This window comes from Nicotiana attenuata, chromosome 5 (genome assembly GCF_001879085.1).
Source record: "Nicotiana attenuata strain UT chromosome 5, NIATTr2, whole genome shotgun sequence".
Taxonomy (NCBI): domain Eukaryota; kingdom Viridiplantae; phylum Streptophyta; class Magnoliopsida; order Solanales; family Solanaceae; genus Nicotiana; species Nicotiana attenuata.
Genome location: NC_031993.1, coordinates 54,813,910 through 54,831,602, shown reverse-complemented (window position 1 = coordinate 54,831,602; position 17,693 = coordinate 54,813,910). Strand labels below are relative to the sequence as shown.

The 17,693-nt window shown below is 38.4% G+C and overlaps 1 protein-coding gene across 3 annotated transcripts; it reads right to left on the bottom strand.

Moving 5' to 3' along the window:
- Window positions 1,712-12,437, bottom strand: LOC109225878 (pentatricopeptide repeat-containing protein At2g16880). Of its 3 annotated transcripts, none has more exons than XM_019390685.1 (2): window positions 9,845-12,437; window positions 1,712-1,753 (listed from the first exon to the last, which is right to left on the bottom strand). In XM_019390685.1, the coding sequence occupies exon 1, from the start codon at window positions 12,272-12,274 to the stop codon at window positions 9,938-9,940; it is 2,337 nt and encodes a 778-aa protein (XP_019246230.1). In that variant the 5' UTR covers window positions 12,275-12,437; the 3' UTR covers window positions 1,712-1,753; window positions 9,845-9,937. The 3 variants fall into 3 exon arrangements, with proteins under 3 accessions (XP_019246230.1, XP_019246228.1, XP_019246229.1); XM_019390683.1 differs by lacking the exon at window positions 1,712-1,753 and adding an exon at window positions 4,396-5,281 and having other exon boundaries at window positions 9,820-12,437; XM_019390684.1 differs by lacking the exon at window positions 1,712-1,753 and adding an exon at window positions 4,396-5,281.

The window sequence follows — 17,693 nt, the reverse complement described above, 5'->3', positions numbered from 1 at the left end:
GAAGAACCATCAAAGTAAGCGTTGGGGAAGGTAAGAAATATAAGCACAGCCGTGAAAGTGACCATCTTGACCACCACACATATCACACACATTCCACACATAAGATTGAGTTGGTGCACAAAACTCGCTCTTAGGAATATTTTGATAATATTGCCTGGGTGGTTTCCTTCACAATATGCATAAGGAGGATCAAAAGTAGAATTACCAACAACAAAATTCTCATAATTCCATGATGTCATGTTTCTCAAATAAACAAATAAAACTAAAATAAAAAAAAAATAAAAAAAATCAAATAATAAAATAAAAGTTCAAACTTGAAACCTAGCAATATGTACAACTACAACTACACCGTTAGTTCCCCGGCAACGGCGCCAAAATTTGATCACGCCCAACTATGCCTTATAAAAAGGACTAAGCGTCGCTGCAAATATAATCCGGTTTACAAGTCCGGAGTCGAATCCCACAGAGAACTAAGGTTTAGCTACAGCTGTTCACTATCACCAAGAAGACAAGCTTGAACAATTCCTAACTTATAGATATTAAGATTCTTGTGTTTAACTACTTACTAACAAATTAAAATAATAAATTAACAACTAACGATACTGAGGGTTAGAGAAAAGATTAAGGAGGTCTAGAGTTATGATTTTCCCTATTGTCGGAATCCTTCCCGCTATGTCTTCTATAATTTCGCCTAAGTATTCTCTACCGATCATGAGCACTCTTATTACCGTAAATCTCTCCCGAGTAATTACGACAATTTACTAGATGCACTCTCCCGAGCTACGCTAGCTGGCTTTTAATACAACTCACTTTAGATCGCACCCAAGGCTTCGTTATCCCTAATCCCGCCTTTAAACCCTCGGTTATTGATCCCTCATATACTCTGGGAGTGGTGTTGTTCAACAATTACCTAAATATGCACTCTCTCCCGAGTTATGCATACTAAATAGGCACAGCTAATTGAGAGCTCTTCAATCAACCAGAATATAAACGTAGTTGAACAAATAGAGAAAAGCTATGGCTCAATTATATAAAAACATAACAAGAATTTATCCTACAAAAGGTTCTATCAAAACTCTAGATAACAAATTAGCTATTCATAATAGTATGTAAAACTACAATACTAAAAGTCATAACCAACAATGAAAAATAGGAAGAGGAAGGAAAAACTCGTAGAAGAATTCTCCGCCTTGCTCCCAATGTGTTCTTGCCTCCTTAGGTCGTTGTCTGAATCTAAAGTAGTGTCTCAAAATATGTCCCCTCTTCTTCAAAATAGGTTTAGGACCCCTTTTATACAAGTTGGAATAGTGTAGGGCCGAAATAAACTTGTCCCGGGCGAAATAGGACTTCTTTTTTAAGCCTGGAGGGGCGCGGCCGCGGTCAAAACGCGGTAGGACCGCGGCCAGACAAGCTTTCTGATTTCTGCCGCGGTTAGTTCCGCGGTCGCGGTTTCGACCGCGTTTTCACCCTGTTCCGTTTGGAATTTGGAAAAACGTAAAACATGAAAGTTGTAGCCCTTTGAATTAGCTTTCCAACCATATATTGTGGAGCCCAAATGGAGTTCTGAGCAAAAAGTTATGTCTATTTTACTAGACAGTGCGCAATATGCCTCCTCAAGTCTTCGTTCGTACTTAATTATCAAATTTGACCCCCGAACACGATCCCGGCTTAATTCCTTGAGCTTTTACTCAGACTTCAAAGCTTCAAATCACTTAAATTCATTCCATAACATCTATATAGCTCGGAAGCACACCTACAAGGCATAAAACACACAATTAGTGCAAAACACTAGCGATTAAAGCGCAAACTCAATTAAAGTGCAGTAAATTCGAGTGTAATAAGCGACTAAAATATGCAATTATAGCCTATCATCATAATGCAAGAACCAATAACTACAAATACAAATAGAATTATGTGGACAAAAAAATTGAGAAACTTCAATTAACATAAATATTTGAGCAAAAATCTTGTCAATCAAAAAGACCATGTTACATTTATGATCAAGATGTAAGTTTCTAATTTATATTACTAACTAAATTTCTAATTTCCTATTCCTAGTCACTAACATAATCATCCATATAGTCTCCTTAAAAATAACAGTTTCGCTTTGTCATCTATATCTATTTTGTAGTACTGTCCTTTTCAAGACAGTATTTTAGGCGAGTTTGATACCTGCACTAAAGTGCCACTTCAGCAACACGAAGCACTTATCTAGCTACCCCGAGTTTCACCGTTTAAGACTTTAAGTGCGTCCCAACCGAGCCTTAAACAATACTAGTATTGTAACATATTAAGACATTTAGAGGCCAAGTATAATCAGAATGTAATTTATGTGATATTAACAGTGGCGTTTTAAAACAGCTACTCTAAGTTGCTCGGACATGGGTGCAGGTGTCCGACATGGGTGCGGATCTTTCGAAAGGGAAAAAGGCCAAAACTGTCCCTATACTATCGAAAATTAGTCACGTTTATACCCGTTTCTACTTTCGGTCCAAATATACGCCTGCCGTTAAGAAAGTAGACAAAATCGTCCCTAACCCTAACGGTTGTCTATGACTCAGCAACTAAAATGACACGGTGGACTCCATGTCACTATTTATTTTCCATCGGTAATAATAAATAACTAAACCCACTAAAATTAGTCTTCTCCTTCTCTAACAAAATACCACCACTGCTGCAAATTCAAGGTTCTTGTCCTGCTCCACAAAATTATTTCATAAATTTCCATCATTACCGGTCAGTGTTCGAACCACCACTCCAGCCGTCTTCCACCAAGAAAATACCCCACCTTCTCTCCGCCTAGAAAATCATCAGCAATCACTCATCGGAAATACCCACCAAAAAACTTCACTAGAAACCATCTCTTTAAACACTACCAGTCACTCATCAGAAAATCACCTCTCTTTTCTTCCATCTCTCGCTCCTCTTTACTGGTCATAACTGGCCAGTAACACTCCTTTTCCACAAAAAGAAGAAGATCTAGATCCAGAAGAAAGAAATCCTCCATAAAAACCCATTTACCCGTGACCTCCTGTTTGTCTTTAAAATTCCACCCAACGGAAAATTCTTTTTTTGCTAAAAAATTTCTTTACTGCTTGAACATATCAGAACCAGTAAAATCTTGACGGAACAATCTTTTTCGCAAACAAAGAAGAATCAATCGGGTGAGAATCGTTTCGGGAATTTTTGATTGTTTTGGACTGAATAGAATAAAGAATCTGACATTGGAATGTTAAAACTATTCAAAGCTGCAACTTGTTATTTAAATTAGAATTGGTTAAATCTTTATGCCTTGAATTTGGAAAGTTAGAGAAGGAGAAGACTAATTTTAGTGGGTTTAGTTATATATTATTACATATGGAAAATAAATAGTAACATGGAATCCACCGTGTCATTTTAGTTGCTGAGTCATGGACAACCGTTAGGGTTAGGGACGATTTTGTCTACTTTCTTAACGGAGGCGTATATTTGGACAGAAAGTAGAAACGGGTATAAACGTGACTAATTTTCGATAGTATGGGGACAATTTTGGCCTTTTTTCCCTTTCGAAATGTAAATTCTAAGATTCAATATGGATCCTAGTATGGATACGGGTGGGGGGATCCGGCTAAATATAATCAAAAAAAATCTCTAAATTATGAGAAATTTTGTGGAATACTTACATATAGCTTGTAAAGTGTGGATTTCTTTTTCAAGTTGTAGATAAGTAAATGATTGATTTCCTAGATAAGGTATATTATTTTCTTCAAATTTACATTAGTTTTGGTTTTGATTTCGGGAATCAAATTGTATCTTGTCGAATTTTTTCTCCATCGTGCTCAAAGTACCCAAAATTGTTTGACCAGATCCGGTACGGATTCCATACCCACACCCATAATAGTGTCGTGTCGACACGGGTGCGGCACCTAAACTGCTGTGTCGGGGCAACTTACCTGCTACTAGCACAAAATTGCAAAGAAGATCTAAGAATGACATAGCTTAGGTAGCATGAGTCACTATAAAAGCAACAAAGGTTCACAAACAAAGCTGCATTCATCTTTTCTGGAGATTAGACTGGTGAGACATGCTTCCTTGGCCACTAGCCAAGAGAAACAAAAAACCTTTAAAGGTGCTTTGGTTTACCAACAATTCCTCCAAGGCCAAATTTTAACATTGCAGAAGTCAATAGTCAGTAGCAACACACCAAACAGAGAGGATCCCATTAGAGTGACCTTTCCATCTAATTTTTTGTCACCACCTTTCTATTTAATAGAATCAACCTTATGCTGGTCCAAAATAATAAAGCTGAGAAGCTTCAAAAGGGAACATGTTCTTTCAATTTTTCAGTCATTTAAGTTTCTTCTTAGGAAAAGATACCATCTCTGGGCATCGGAAAAATCAAGAATCACAGCATGGTTAAGGGAAGAAATGCTTTAAATATCATGAAAAAAGTCTTTCAGAGATGTATGTCCCAATCAAGAGTTCCCAAAATCTAATCTTTCTACCACACCCTACCAGGAAGCTAACATTTGCTACGTAATTATTACAACATATAATTATATATGCTTCCAAACTCCAATGCCACGAGGAGTATTTGAAACTCTGGTGTGTTAGGGACGATCCAGTGTGTATTTAGCAACCAAAATCCTCCCCAAAGTGCATTTTCTTCCTCTTTAAATCTCCAATGCCATTTTGCGAAGAGACTTTCATTGTGATACTTAAGATTTTTAATGCCAAGACCTCCCTTTTGCTAGTCTGCGGTAACACTGTTCCGCTTTACAAGAGAAAAGGACTTGGACTGTTTATTCCCTTGCCAATGAAAGTGCCTTCTTATTTATCCATGCGCTTTAAAAAGCAGGGCGCTGTCCACTTTACAAGAGAAAAGGACTTGGACTGTTTATTCCCTTGCCAATGAAAGTGCCGTCTTATTTATCCATGCGCTTTAAAAAGCAGGGCCAGGAAACAGTGACGTAGTGTAAGCGGGAAGAGCATCAAGCATACAGTTATTAGAGTGACTCTTCCACCCAAAGATAGGTATTGCCTTTTTCAACTTGATATTTTTTCCGCCATCTTTTCAAGAACCTCATTTTTAATGGCAACTGATTTGTGTTTTCCTCCAAATTAAGTCCTAGGTACTTTCTGGGAAGTGAGCCAATGTTGCATTCCAAAATGCAACAAGTTTGTGGATTAGGAACATTGTTGACGGGGAAGATGGAGCTCTTTGCAAAATTTAATATGAAGGCCAGAGACTGCCTCAGAATTGTTGGGATCATCCATAAGAGCAAGGGTGGTTGTTCTTTGGCTTCATAAAAAATCAAGGTCAAGGTGTCATCAGCTTACAATACATGAGATGTTCAAATTTTCTGAACTCCAGAAATTTGCAGAGAAGCAGGAAATCCACTATATCTCATCTTACTAAGTTCCTTCATGACATGAATAAAGAGAAAAAGAGATAGAGGGTCTCATGGTCTCAATCCTTTTTGACTAGAGAAGATACCATGAGGTGTACCAACTATAAGCACAGAGAGCTTCACATATGAAATAAAAAAGCTAATGCAACTTATCCATTGAGATTGAAGCCCGTATGTTTCAATTAATCTAGAAAGAACCTCCAACTACCATGACTAAAACTCCTTCTTGGTATTCAAATTGCAAAGAATTCCAGGTTCTTGGTTTTTATTCTCGAGTCCAAGCATCATTCGCGATCAGAGCTACATCACTTATATTTCTGTCACTAGAGAAAGCCACTGCCTATCAGACCAAGAGGTCTATAGTCCTTGAATTCCTTGTGCCGCTCTTCTTTGGAACGGGAGCAATATAGGAGGGATTTAAGCTTCTCTCAAAATGCACCGGATTATGGAAATGGTTTATAGCCTGCATCAAGTTATCTTTAATGGTAGACAAACAGTGCCTGCAGAAATCCATAGGAAACCATCCGGACTCGGTGTTTTGTCAGTATCACAACCCTAGTAACAGCAAGAATCTCCTCATGTATTTACTTTTTTAAGGCCCTTGGTAAGCCTTGCGCTTTCCACGCCAATTATAACTGAAACAAGCTAAGCTGCATTGAATGTTTGAGGAATTGGCAGTGATGGGATATGGGTTAGCCATCATGGACATGAAGACCTCTCAACTAGACTCAAAGTACTTTGAAGGCTTTAGAAGATCAACGAAAGAAATATAGAAGGTCTACAACATACTAAAGTGGAGATTTAAGCAAAGTGGGTGGCTACAATTTAAATGGCCAATTGGCTAGGCAAAGCAAATTTCCTTGCTTTCCTTGTTTTTAGCTTAAGGGTATTATTGTAACTAGCGTAGGTTAGTTTATCACTTTATCTACTACTATAAAGTATAAATAGTTATTAGTGCTTAGTTCATTAGTAAGTTTTTGGATGAACATTGAGCTTAAGGGTATTATTGTAACTAGCGTAGGTTAGTTTATCACTTTATCTACTACTATAAAGTATAAATAGTTATTAGTGCTTAGTTCATTAGTAAGTTTTTGGATGAACATTGATGTTTAAGCTGCTTTCTGAGCTTGGGAAGACCCTCTTATCTCCATTGAACCCTCTTGGATACTTGGGTAAGTATTCCCTTGTTAACAGGGGCGGATCTACCTAGAGGGTCGGGGTGGCACGCCACCCGCACGCTTCGGCAAAAATTCTTAGTAAGTAAGTTGATATCTATGAAAAAAAGGTTATATATTTAAAGTGGCATCCGAAATACACAAATAGCATTTGGGTGCCGTGGTTCTGCGTCGCTTCTGAAATCTCTCCTTGGTTTCGCGGGTTCAGTTTCGAGTCCGTGCAGCAGCATTTTATTTCTTTTATTTTTTTTTCCTGCTTATTAGTCCCAATTTTCTTTTTGTCCGTTGGGCTTGGGCCCTTACCTCTTCTTCCTTTTCTTTTCCTCCTCTTTCTTTTGCCTCTTTCCTCTTCTGTTATTTGATGCTAACTCTCTCTATCTTTTATCTTTTTAAAATTTTCTTACATTAGCCTTCATTTTGCTACCTAAAATTATATCTTATTTTATGCAACTTCGTTTGATGCATAATTTTAAATGATTCTAGATAATATGTAGCTTATATCTTTTTAATGATACAACACTAATTTATGTATTGGAGTATAATTTGAGTTGTATTATTTATTGACTTTTGAAAAAAAATCCTTACTAATATAGGTTTTGAATTGATTTTCATAGACTGAAAATTTAAAACTTTTGCTTTGAAAATAATTGCCATATAACTCAACAATTAAATAAAAAAAATTTACCCAATCAATTAATCAAATCAAACACAAGAATATATAATAATTAAGATACTCCGTAAGAATTTTTTTTAATTGGAGGCGACTGTCATCAAATATTATTTTTTTATATTTTATTCTAGAATATAATTAAATCAAGTGTAAAAAAGTTGAACTAAAAGCGAACTTATTTGGCCATTCATGAATAAAAAACTTAATTGGATTAATTAAAAACTAACTTGATCGATCCATTTTTCCTATTCGATTTTTGCGGCTAGTGGATAATATGTAGTGGCACTTGCAACCTTCAAATCCTGAATCCGCCTCTGCTTGTTAATCACTTTATCTACTATAAATAGTAATTAGTGTTTAGTTCATTAGTTAGTTTTTGGATGAAAATTGATGTTTAGGCAGCTTTGTGAGCTTGGGAAGACCCTTTTATCTCTCCATTGAACCCGCTTGAATACTTGGGTAAGAATTCCCTTGTATGAGTTAAATTTTCCTTCTCCCTTGGATTACAATCATATAATTGAATGCTTAATATTTGCTTTCAATGATTAAATCCTTTCTAGCTTCCCTCTCTAGTAATTTCTATCTCTAATCCCTATTTTTTTATCTAGTATTGGTTGTTTGTGTGTTAGCTTGATTATCATATCAAGAACTCTCATGTACAGAAGATGAAAGTAGCTGAAATGAGGATGTTGAGATGGATGTGCGAGCTTACCAAGTAAGATAAGATTAGGAATGAAGATATACGGAAAAAGGTGGGAGTGGTACCCATGGAGGCTAACATGCGGGAGGGCGAGACCAATGATGCGGGATGCCAATCCTTGGGTTCTTCTTTCTCTGCCCAGTTTTTAACAGAGAGTTACTGCCCTTCCTCTAATTTTGATGCTACTCTTTAGTTATTACATTGAAGTATAGAACATTTGCTTACAATTACATGTGTTGTCTATGCAGTATTTATTTTTATTTTTTTTCTAAAATTCCGCTTCACTTCAAAAAAGCGAGCGCTTCGCTTCTCGCTTTAAGCGAAATGGGGGTCGTCGCTTTTCCTCGCTTCACGCTCTTCACAACACTGGGCGAGACTGAGATGGTTTGGGCATGTGAAGAGAAGAAACACAGATGCTCCAGTTAGGAGGTGTGAGAGGTTGACCTTGATGGATATGAGGAGAGGTAGAGGTAGGCCAAAGAAGTATACGGAAGAGGTGATTAGGCAAGATATGGCACAACTTAAGTTTACCGAGGACATGACCCTTGATAGGAGGGTGTAGAGATCGAGAATTAGAGTAGAAGGTTAGTAGATAGTCGAGCGTTTTACTTTTTCTTTCCCGTACCGATAGTTTTAGTGTTAGTATGGTATCTTTTTATTCTTAGATTGCTATCACTACTTACTGTTTGATTGTTATCTTTCGCTTCGGTCTTCTTAACATCTTGTTGTTTTTGTTGCTTGTTGCTACTGCTTCTTTTCATCTTCTCTTTAGCCGAGGGTCTAACGGAAACGGCCCCTCTGCCCTCCTAGGGTAGGGGTAAGGTCTGCGTACACCCTACCCTCCCCAGAACCCACCTGTGGGAATCCACTGGGTTTGTTGTTGTTGTATCTTGATTCTCATATCACATCAAGCGGAGATTTAGAAGTTAAATTACTTAAGTTATACCATATACTCATCCCCTGTAGGAAACTGCTAAGGAGCCTGAGCCACAAAACCTACCCTAACTTTAGTGTTCCTTTTTTTCCCATTGATAACTCCAATTCTAGTGTTCATTTTAGGGGACCATTTACACATGCAAATTTAGTTGTTTGCATCCTGAGCTGGACTCCGATTATATGCTCCAAAAGCTTTATTTGCCACATGGCTCTATTCATTGTATTCAGTGAATTCTCTGATCAGAAAAGCTAAGCAAAATGTTATGCAACTTATGTTTCTGCTATGTTTTCCGAGGTGATCTTGTATGTTACAAGGTAACCCAAAAGAAAGAAACCAAAAAAGAAAGGACAATAGATATCATCTGCATCCCGGGAATCATGTAGCATAAGATGTCTATAGAGCCTACTGGCCTTTATCTTAGAGGGGTTCTCCCAATGCATAGCAGTTGCAAGTTCATATTATTAGGCCAGGGATTCTACATTCGTATGAAGACCTAAATTTGTGGAATTTCACAGAATGGATTTTAATACATATCAGTACAGATGCTCACTTTCTTTCAAAGATCTCTTCGCACTGGAATGCAGGTTAGGTTAATTGCACATCCAGAACCCACATAACCTACCGAGTTTACCAGCCCCAACCCAACTTTGCAGCATTTTAGTTCAAACTGCACCCCAAGACATCTCCTAATAAAACATTTTGTGCAAGTACTCTAATTCAGTGGGTTTACTTTATCGTTTTGCCTCTTCCAGATCACATTTTACGAGACTGGATTAAAAAAGAGAGTAATATCATGCAATTGAACTTTTATCAATAGGAAAAAGGATGTCATTGCAAGAGCGAGAAAATATTTTAATCAACTAAGTTAGCCACAAGCTAGTCAAAAACGGAAGTGTAAGAGAAAAGTTCATCTGCTCTGTGCTTAAGGAAAAAGAGCATATTTTTACCTAGGATCATTGCAGCGTTGCATACCTGGCATGATTGTATGTGATGGATACTGGAGTCATCATTCTCAGCCAGAGCCAAGGGGTATGACAACAAGAATCTACACTTTTTGTGTCATTATCAACCTGCCTTTGATACACTTTTTCTCCTCTTGATAAGTCCTTTTATCAGAGTGAAATAAGTAGATTTCTGTAGAGCAATACCTCTCTGAGTAAGTTCTGCATAGATAAGCATCGCATCTTTATATCTCCCCTCCGCACAGAGCTCATCAATCTGCTGTGAATAAGCAATTGAACTTGGATCTAGTTCATGTGAAGATTCAGCTGTGAGTTCATGTTCCCTGTTATCCATTTGCAACCGCTGATCAGAGGGTCTTTCTATCTCTGTCATATTTGACATAAATTCTTCTGCTTCCTTAAGCCTTCCAGCATCAGTAAGTGCACCAATAATAGCATTAAGTGTGTACTTATCACGTTGGACATTTTTCTCTTCCATTTCAGCAACAAGGCCTAGAGCATCCTCAAGTCTTTGATCTTTACAAAGAGCCGTAATCAAGGTGTTATAAGTTACTACATCAATGGTCTTCCCTTTATCGATCCATGTATTAAATAGCTTAATGGCTTTTTCGAGCATGCCTTCCCTACAAAGTCCCCGAAGAAGAATGTTGCATGTATATACATCAGGCTTAAAAGAATTCTCAACCATTTTGTTGTGAAATTGAAATGCTTTCTCAATGTTCCCCTCCCAGCAGTATCCATGAATAATAGTATTGTATGTTATTTCATTAGGCACTATGCCCTTCTCTAAAAGTTCATTCAGTTTAGCGATTGCCAGCTGAGTTTTACCTGATTTACAGAGCCCTCCAATTATGATGTTGTATGTGATAATAGTGGGAATTACCTCTCTCTCTTTCATCTCATCCCAAAGATTAAGAGCTTTTTCCATATTTCCACACCTAAAGTACCCAGCAATAAGAGTGCCATAACTTACTGCATCGACAAGATAGCCCCTGGTATGAGCAACAGAGAGCAACTCATAGGCCTCATCAAGCTTCCTTTCTTGACAAAGAGTATGAAGCATTGTATTGAGAGAAAAATTATCCATTTTCAAACCTTTTTCACCCATTCGTTTCATTATCCTCAAAACCTCTGATAGATTTCCTGCTTTACAGTATGCACTTATCAAAGTATTGTAGGAAACGCAATCTGGACATAAACCACCTTCCTCCATCCTTTGAATCACCTCTCGAGCTTTTTCCACCTTCCCTTCCTTGCAATACCATTTAATCAATGTATTATAAGTAAACTCATCGCATTTGATCCCCTTCTTATTCATTTCTTCAAGCAGATCAAAGGCCTCTGAACTTCTCTTATTATCAAGACACCCATTAATCAAGGTGTTATAAGTTTTCACATCAGGCAACAATTTCAACCCTACCATCTCATCCCGAAGCTTAAAGGCATCATCGATCCTTCCTTCATTACACAGACCATCAATCAACATATTATATGTCCAAAGATCAGGCAATGTATTGTTCTGAGTCATCAGCTCGACGACCTGAGCAGCGTCCTTCAACCACCCCATTTTACAATAACCATGTACCAAAATATTATACGTATTCTTGTTTGGCACGAGACCTTTACCCTTCATATCCAATAACAAATCCCTAACATCATTCAACCTACCTTTCTTGCACAACCCATCCAATATAGTATTATAACTCACATTATCCGGCACGCAACCAAACTCACTTATTCTATTCAACAAGCCATTAGCATCCTTAAACTTGTAAACTAAACAATACCCTCTTATCAAAATATTGAAAGTATTCGTATTCGGAGCCAAACGAAGCTTAATCACATCATTGAACAGCTCATTACATAAATCAACAGAGTGAGTAGAAGGGTACTTTACCAATGCATTAATCAAAGTATTAAAAGTCAGCAAATTCGGGCACATTCGAAGGCGTTTCATTTTCTTGAAAATCTGAAGAGCAAGATGGGGTTGTTCACATTGGCAATAAGAACCAATAGCAGTATCCAACAAATCCCTTGAAGGTTGAGGGAAAGAGGAAATGGGGTGAAGGAGGTGGCGGTGGAGAAGGTGTTGGGGGTGATCAGAAGGGATAAAGTCAAGGAGAAGGGATTTGGCAATCTTGAACTTGCGATGGGATAAGAGGGAGGATAAGAGAGGGGGGAGGGCAGGGAAAGGGAGGGGGTGGGTGGAGAGAGAGGGTATGTGGGATTGAGACCATTGGAAAAAGGAGAAAAGGGTGGTGGGGTGAGAAGAGAGGGTAGGGGAGGAGAGAATGGAGTGGATAATGGGAAGGGTGAGGTGAGGAAGGTAGGATTTGAGAGTGGATTTGGGGAGGGATTTGGAGGAAGAGAGAAGGGTAGTGATTGTTTGGATGAGTTGAGAAGGATTCAATGGAGGATATTGTGGAGTTGAGGAACTCATTGGCGTTTGATTTTTGAGGTTTTACAGAGGAAAACAAATGGGGAAGAAGGGGTTTATGCCGAGGTTTCAGGAGTAGCTGACTGAACTTGTCTTCTTGTTTTGCTTTAGACTTCCATCGCATTTGCTGAACAAGCAGTTGCCGGGCACAATCTATATTTTATTTTTCTTATTTTTGTGAAAATTAAATTTGTAAAGGGAAACATAAGATGAATTGTTAAAGTTGGCAGTTTACTTGTTTTTTTAGGTTTAGAGGATTAGATTTAACAATATTTTGAGGTTTTTATTTTCTTGTGATATAAGCATACGTAAGCTATTTTCATTTTATTTTATTTTACTGTATACATTTTAGTGGTGAGCACCATCCACTTTCAATCCAAGAGGTTGTGAGTACGAGTCACCCCAAGAGCAAGGTGGGGAGTTCTTGGATGGACGGATGCCGAGAGTCTATCGGAAACAGCGGTCTGCGTACACATTACCCTACCCAGACCCACTAGTGGATTATATTGTGCTGTTGTTGTTGCATATACACGTTAGGTCTCACAAAAAAAAAAGGAAAAGAAAAAAGAGCCAAAAAGTTTTATAGGGTCAAATATATCCCTATACTTTCGAAAATTATCTACGTTAAAACTTCCTTATGCTTTACATACAAATATATTCCTATCATTAATAAACTTATCACAAATACCCCTGACCCTAATAGAACCTGCATCATCACCAACTGCCACCACTCCAACCTTTTCTCCATTGCCGCCTCCGTTTACTATCCTTATGTCCACCTTTTGACCACCTAAAAAGATAAACCACCATTTTCTTCACCTCCAGGGTTCCATCATTTTAGACCGTTAGGCTCGCCTCTAGTATTAACTTAATCTTCAAAAAAGAGAAAAAAATCACTGCTTTCTTTCCATCATAACCATCACCACCACTATTCCGCCCTTTACCGCCTAATGTAAACACGGTTAAATAAAAATTCTTCACTCTCATTCATCTTCAAACCACATGAAAGAAACTCGACCACCCTCTTCACAAATCCTCATATCCGTAGTCGAGAACACTGCCAACAACCTTCATTTGGAAGTTCTTCTCACATTTAAAACATCCTATGATCTTGTATGCTTTTAACGAAACACTGAATTTGAATTCAGCGCAATCAAATTTTCGCAAAATTTGGATACTTTGAAGCAATTAAATTGTACAATTTTGTAGTACTAGAAAATATTGGAAGAATTAGAAACAAACGGTGAAAAATTAATATTCTTTGAGGTTCATTAATGTTCTATTTTGCTTATCTTGCATAAAAAAATTTAATAGTTGTGGTAAATCTGTTGATCTTCACTGATCTTTTATATTTTGGGTTAAAAAGGTTTTGGATAATTTATAATTTTGTGAGAGTTTAGCTTCTTATTTGGACTGAATTCATAATCAGTATTTTCCAGCTAAATATATGGGTTGAAATATGAAGATGAGGTGAAGAAGAAAGTTAGTTTATGGAGAGAAATTTTATTTTGAGTGAGACTCGACCAACAAAAGTTGTATGAGGCACTTTGATAATTAGACAAGTGAAAAAGTAGGTCCCACATGGCAGGCTCCCTGTTTTATCTCTCTTGCGCTCCCATTTCACCATCCTTTTTTCATCTTTTTACCCAATTTTTCATCTCAGTATCTCTGTAATTTGTTTGAGCCAAATATTGACTATTAAAGGGAAAAAATGCATCATCTCTCCTTTTTCATTCCTCTCCTTCTCTAGTGTAGTTTCATCGAATTCAACCATCAAATATTTTAATTAACACTTTTAACTCAAACAACACAATACTATGATTCAAATTTAGCATGAATTCACTAAGACAGTACACTGTAATTTTCAACCATCGCAAAAAATAAAGCATACATAAAAGTTCTAACCTAGAATTTCATATCTTCACAAAAGAAAAGGTTAAAGATATTCAAAGTTGTACCCAAACAGCAATACCAAAATAAAGAGATAAATGAGAAGTTGAGTTTAATTTTTTCATTGCACACCAATGAGATACCAGATTAATAAACATCAACCAAACTATTGATTGTATTATTACAATGGAACTGGAAAACGTAGATTATCTGAAAATTTGTTGATAATCTCGCCAAATATTAAACCCATCATTTTCTCTTCGAAAATTCATGGAAAAGAAATTTTCAGTCATTTTTCTTTTTGAACTCTTGTATTTACACAAGAATACACAAAAAAACGATCCTGAAAATCCAACTGTTCAGTTCCTTTTTGAAAAATATTTTAGAAGATAGAGGAGAAGAAACTCAGAAGTGCAGAAAAGAGAACTAAAGTTACTAGTTTTTTATTTTGCTATTTAGTAAAATGGATAAAAAAAATATTAGAAAGGGACGGTGAAATGGGAAACACATAGTGCAAAGAGAGATAACAGAGAGAGCCTGGCATGTGGGGCCTACTTCTCCACTTGTTTAATAGCTAGCGGTGCCTCATACAACTTTTGTTGGGGAGCCTTAACTAAGGATAAAGCCCAAGAGTTGGAGGGGCGGTTGTCGGCTATGGGAGCTTGGAGGAGCAGTGGCGACGCAAGCACTAGGTGGTCAGCAACATCCGAATGTATAAGGGAGGCTACGAGAGAGGTGTTAGGGGTCTCAACTGGCATCTCTGGTGGACACAAAGGAGAATGGTGGTGGAATGAAGTGGTCCAAGGTAAAGTGGAAGCGAAGAAGGTGGCGTACCTAAAGTTAGTGGGGAGCATAGGTGAGGAGGAAAGGCGAGCGTGCGTAGAGAGGTATAAGGTAGCTAGGAAGGAAGCTAAGCTGGAGGTCACGAAGGCTAAAACTGCGGCTTATGGTCGTATGTATGAGGAACTAGGGAAAAAAGGCGGGGAGAAGAAGTTATTCCGGTTGGCCAAGCTGAGAGAGAGGAAGGCTCGAGATTTGGACCAAGTGAGATGCATCAAGGATGAAGATGGTAGAGTTTTGACGGAGGATGCGCAGATTAAGAGAAGATGGCAGACTTATTTTCATAAACTTCTGAATGAAGAAGGGGATCGGGATATTGTGCTAGACGAATTGGAACGTTCCGAGAGTCACCGCGACTCTGGGTACTGCGGGTGTATCAAGGTTGAGGAGGTCGTAGAAGCTATGCCTAGGATGAGTAGGGGTAGAGCGACCGGGCCAGACGAGATTCCGGTGGAATTTTGGAAGAGCATGGGGAGAGCAGGTTTGGAGTGGTTGACTGGGTTGTTCAATGTTATTTTTAATGCGAAGAGGATGCCAGAGGAGTGGAGGTGGAGTACGGTAGTTACATTGTATAAGAACAAAGGGGATATCCAGAGTTGTAACAACTATAGGGGTATCAAATTACTGAGCCATACCATAAAAGTGTGGGAGAGGGTGGTTGAAGAAAGGGTGAGGAAGGCAGTGTCTATATCCGACAACCAGTTCGGATTCATGCCGGGTCTTTCTACTACAGAAGCTATACACCTTGTTCGGAGGTTGGTGGAAATGTATAGAGAGAGGAAGAAGGATCTGCACATGGTGTTTATTGACCTGGAGAAAGCATATGACAAGGTTCCTAGAGAAGTTTTCTGGATATGCTTGGAGGCAAAAGGTGTGTCGGTACCGTACATTATGGCGATCAGGGACATGTATGATGGGACTAAGACTCGGGTTAGGACAGTAAGAGGAGACTCTGAACATTTTTCGGTTGTAATGGGGTTACACCAAGGTTCTGCACTCAGTCCGTTCTTATTCGCCTTGGTGATGGACACGTTAACGCACCATATCCAAGAGGAGATGCCATGGTGCATGCTATTCGCCGATGACATAGTTCTGATTGACGAGTCGTGAGCCGGTCTTAACGAGAGGCTAGAGGTTTGGAGACAAGCTCTTGAGTCTAAGGGTTTCAAGCTGAGCAGGACGAAGACGGAATACCTGGAGTGTAAGTTCAGCGCTGAGCCGGAGGGAAGTGGGCGTGGATGTGAGGCTTGAATCACAGGTCATTCCAAGTAGAGAAAGCTTCAAGTACCTTGGGTCGATTATCCAGGGGGAGGGGAGATCGACGAGGATGTCACACATTGTATTGGGGTAGGATGGAAGAAGTGGAGGTTAGCATCTGGAGTCTTGTGTGACCAGAGAGTGCCACCGATTCTTAAAGGTAAGTTCTATAAAGCGGTGGTTAGACCGGCAATGATGTATGGGGATGAATGTTGGCATGTTAAGAACTCACATACCCAGAAGATGAGAGTAGCATAAATGAGGATGCTGAGGTGGATGTGCGGGCACACTAGGATGGATAAGATTAGGAATGATGATATTCGGGAGAAGGTGCAAGTGGCTCCCATTGAGGATAAGATGCGGGAAGCGAGGCTCAGATGGTTCGGGCATATTCAGAGGAGAAGTCCAGATGCTCCGGTAAGGAGGTGCGAGCGGCTAGTTGTGGAGGGGACGAGAAGAGGTAGAGGGTGGCCTAAGAAGTATTGGGGAGAGTTGATCAGACATAATATGGCGAGGTTTCAAAGTTTCGAGGACACGACACTTGATAGGAAGTTGTGGAGATCGAGTATTAAGGTTGTAGGTTAGGAGGTAGTTGAGTCTTGCCTTACTTATACCTTTGCGAGACTAGTCTGGTAGAGTTTTTACCTAAGATAGCTAGTGCCATTGTTGTGTCTTACTAATTCAGTGCATGATGTATTTAATAGCTGTCGCTTTACTTCGCATCTTTCTTCTGCATTCCATGTTCATATTTTTTCTTATTATTTCTGTGGCGAAACTAATATTCTCTGCTTTTGTCCTTTTGTTCCCTTGAGCCGAGGGTCTTTCGGAAACAGCCTCTCTACCCCTTCGGGGTAGGGGTAAGGTCTGCGTACACACTACCCTCCCCAGACCGCATTAGTGGGATTTCGCTGGGTTGTTGTTGTTGTTGGAGAAGAAGATTGGAGGGGTGGCAGTGCGGGGAGGCTCAATATTGTTGGTTGCCTAAAGCAAAAATTTGATTATAGGCCTTAATTTTTTAAAAAAAAATTATATTTTTATTTGACGTATATTTTCCTAACTTAACTAGATGAAAAATTATAAATAATTTTCTTTAATCGAGTTATTCTAATAATTCCTTTTCAACTGATAATATTGCTAATCTGATTCAATTAGCTTCTCGTGAGACATTGTTGATCATATACAAGATTTTATCAATTTTAATTTGGTAAAACTTCTTTCCTGGATGCAATTTGTTATAGTATATTTTATTCTATAAGGAATATAAGCATTAAAAAAAAAAAGTCATGTTATCTTATTAAGTATATCGATTAGAGTTTTATCTTATACTTATAATATTTCCTTTAATGCTATATAATTTAAAAAATAAACCTAAACTATCATGTCAAAGTGGCGATTGTGTTTTAATCAAATATTTTTATACGCTTCGGATTATTCA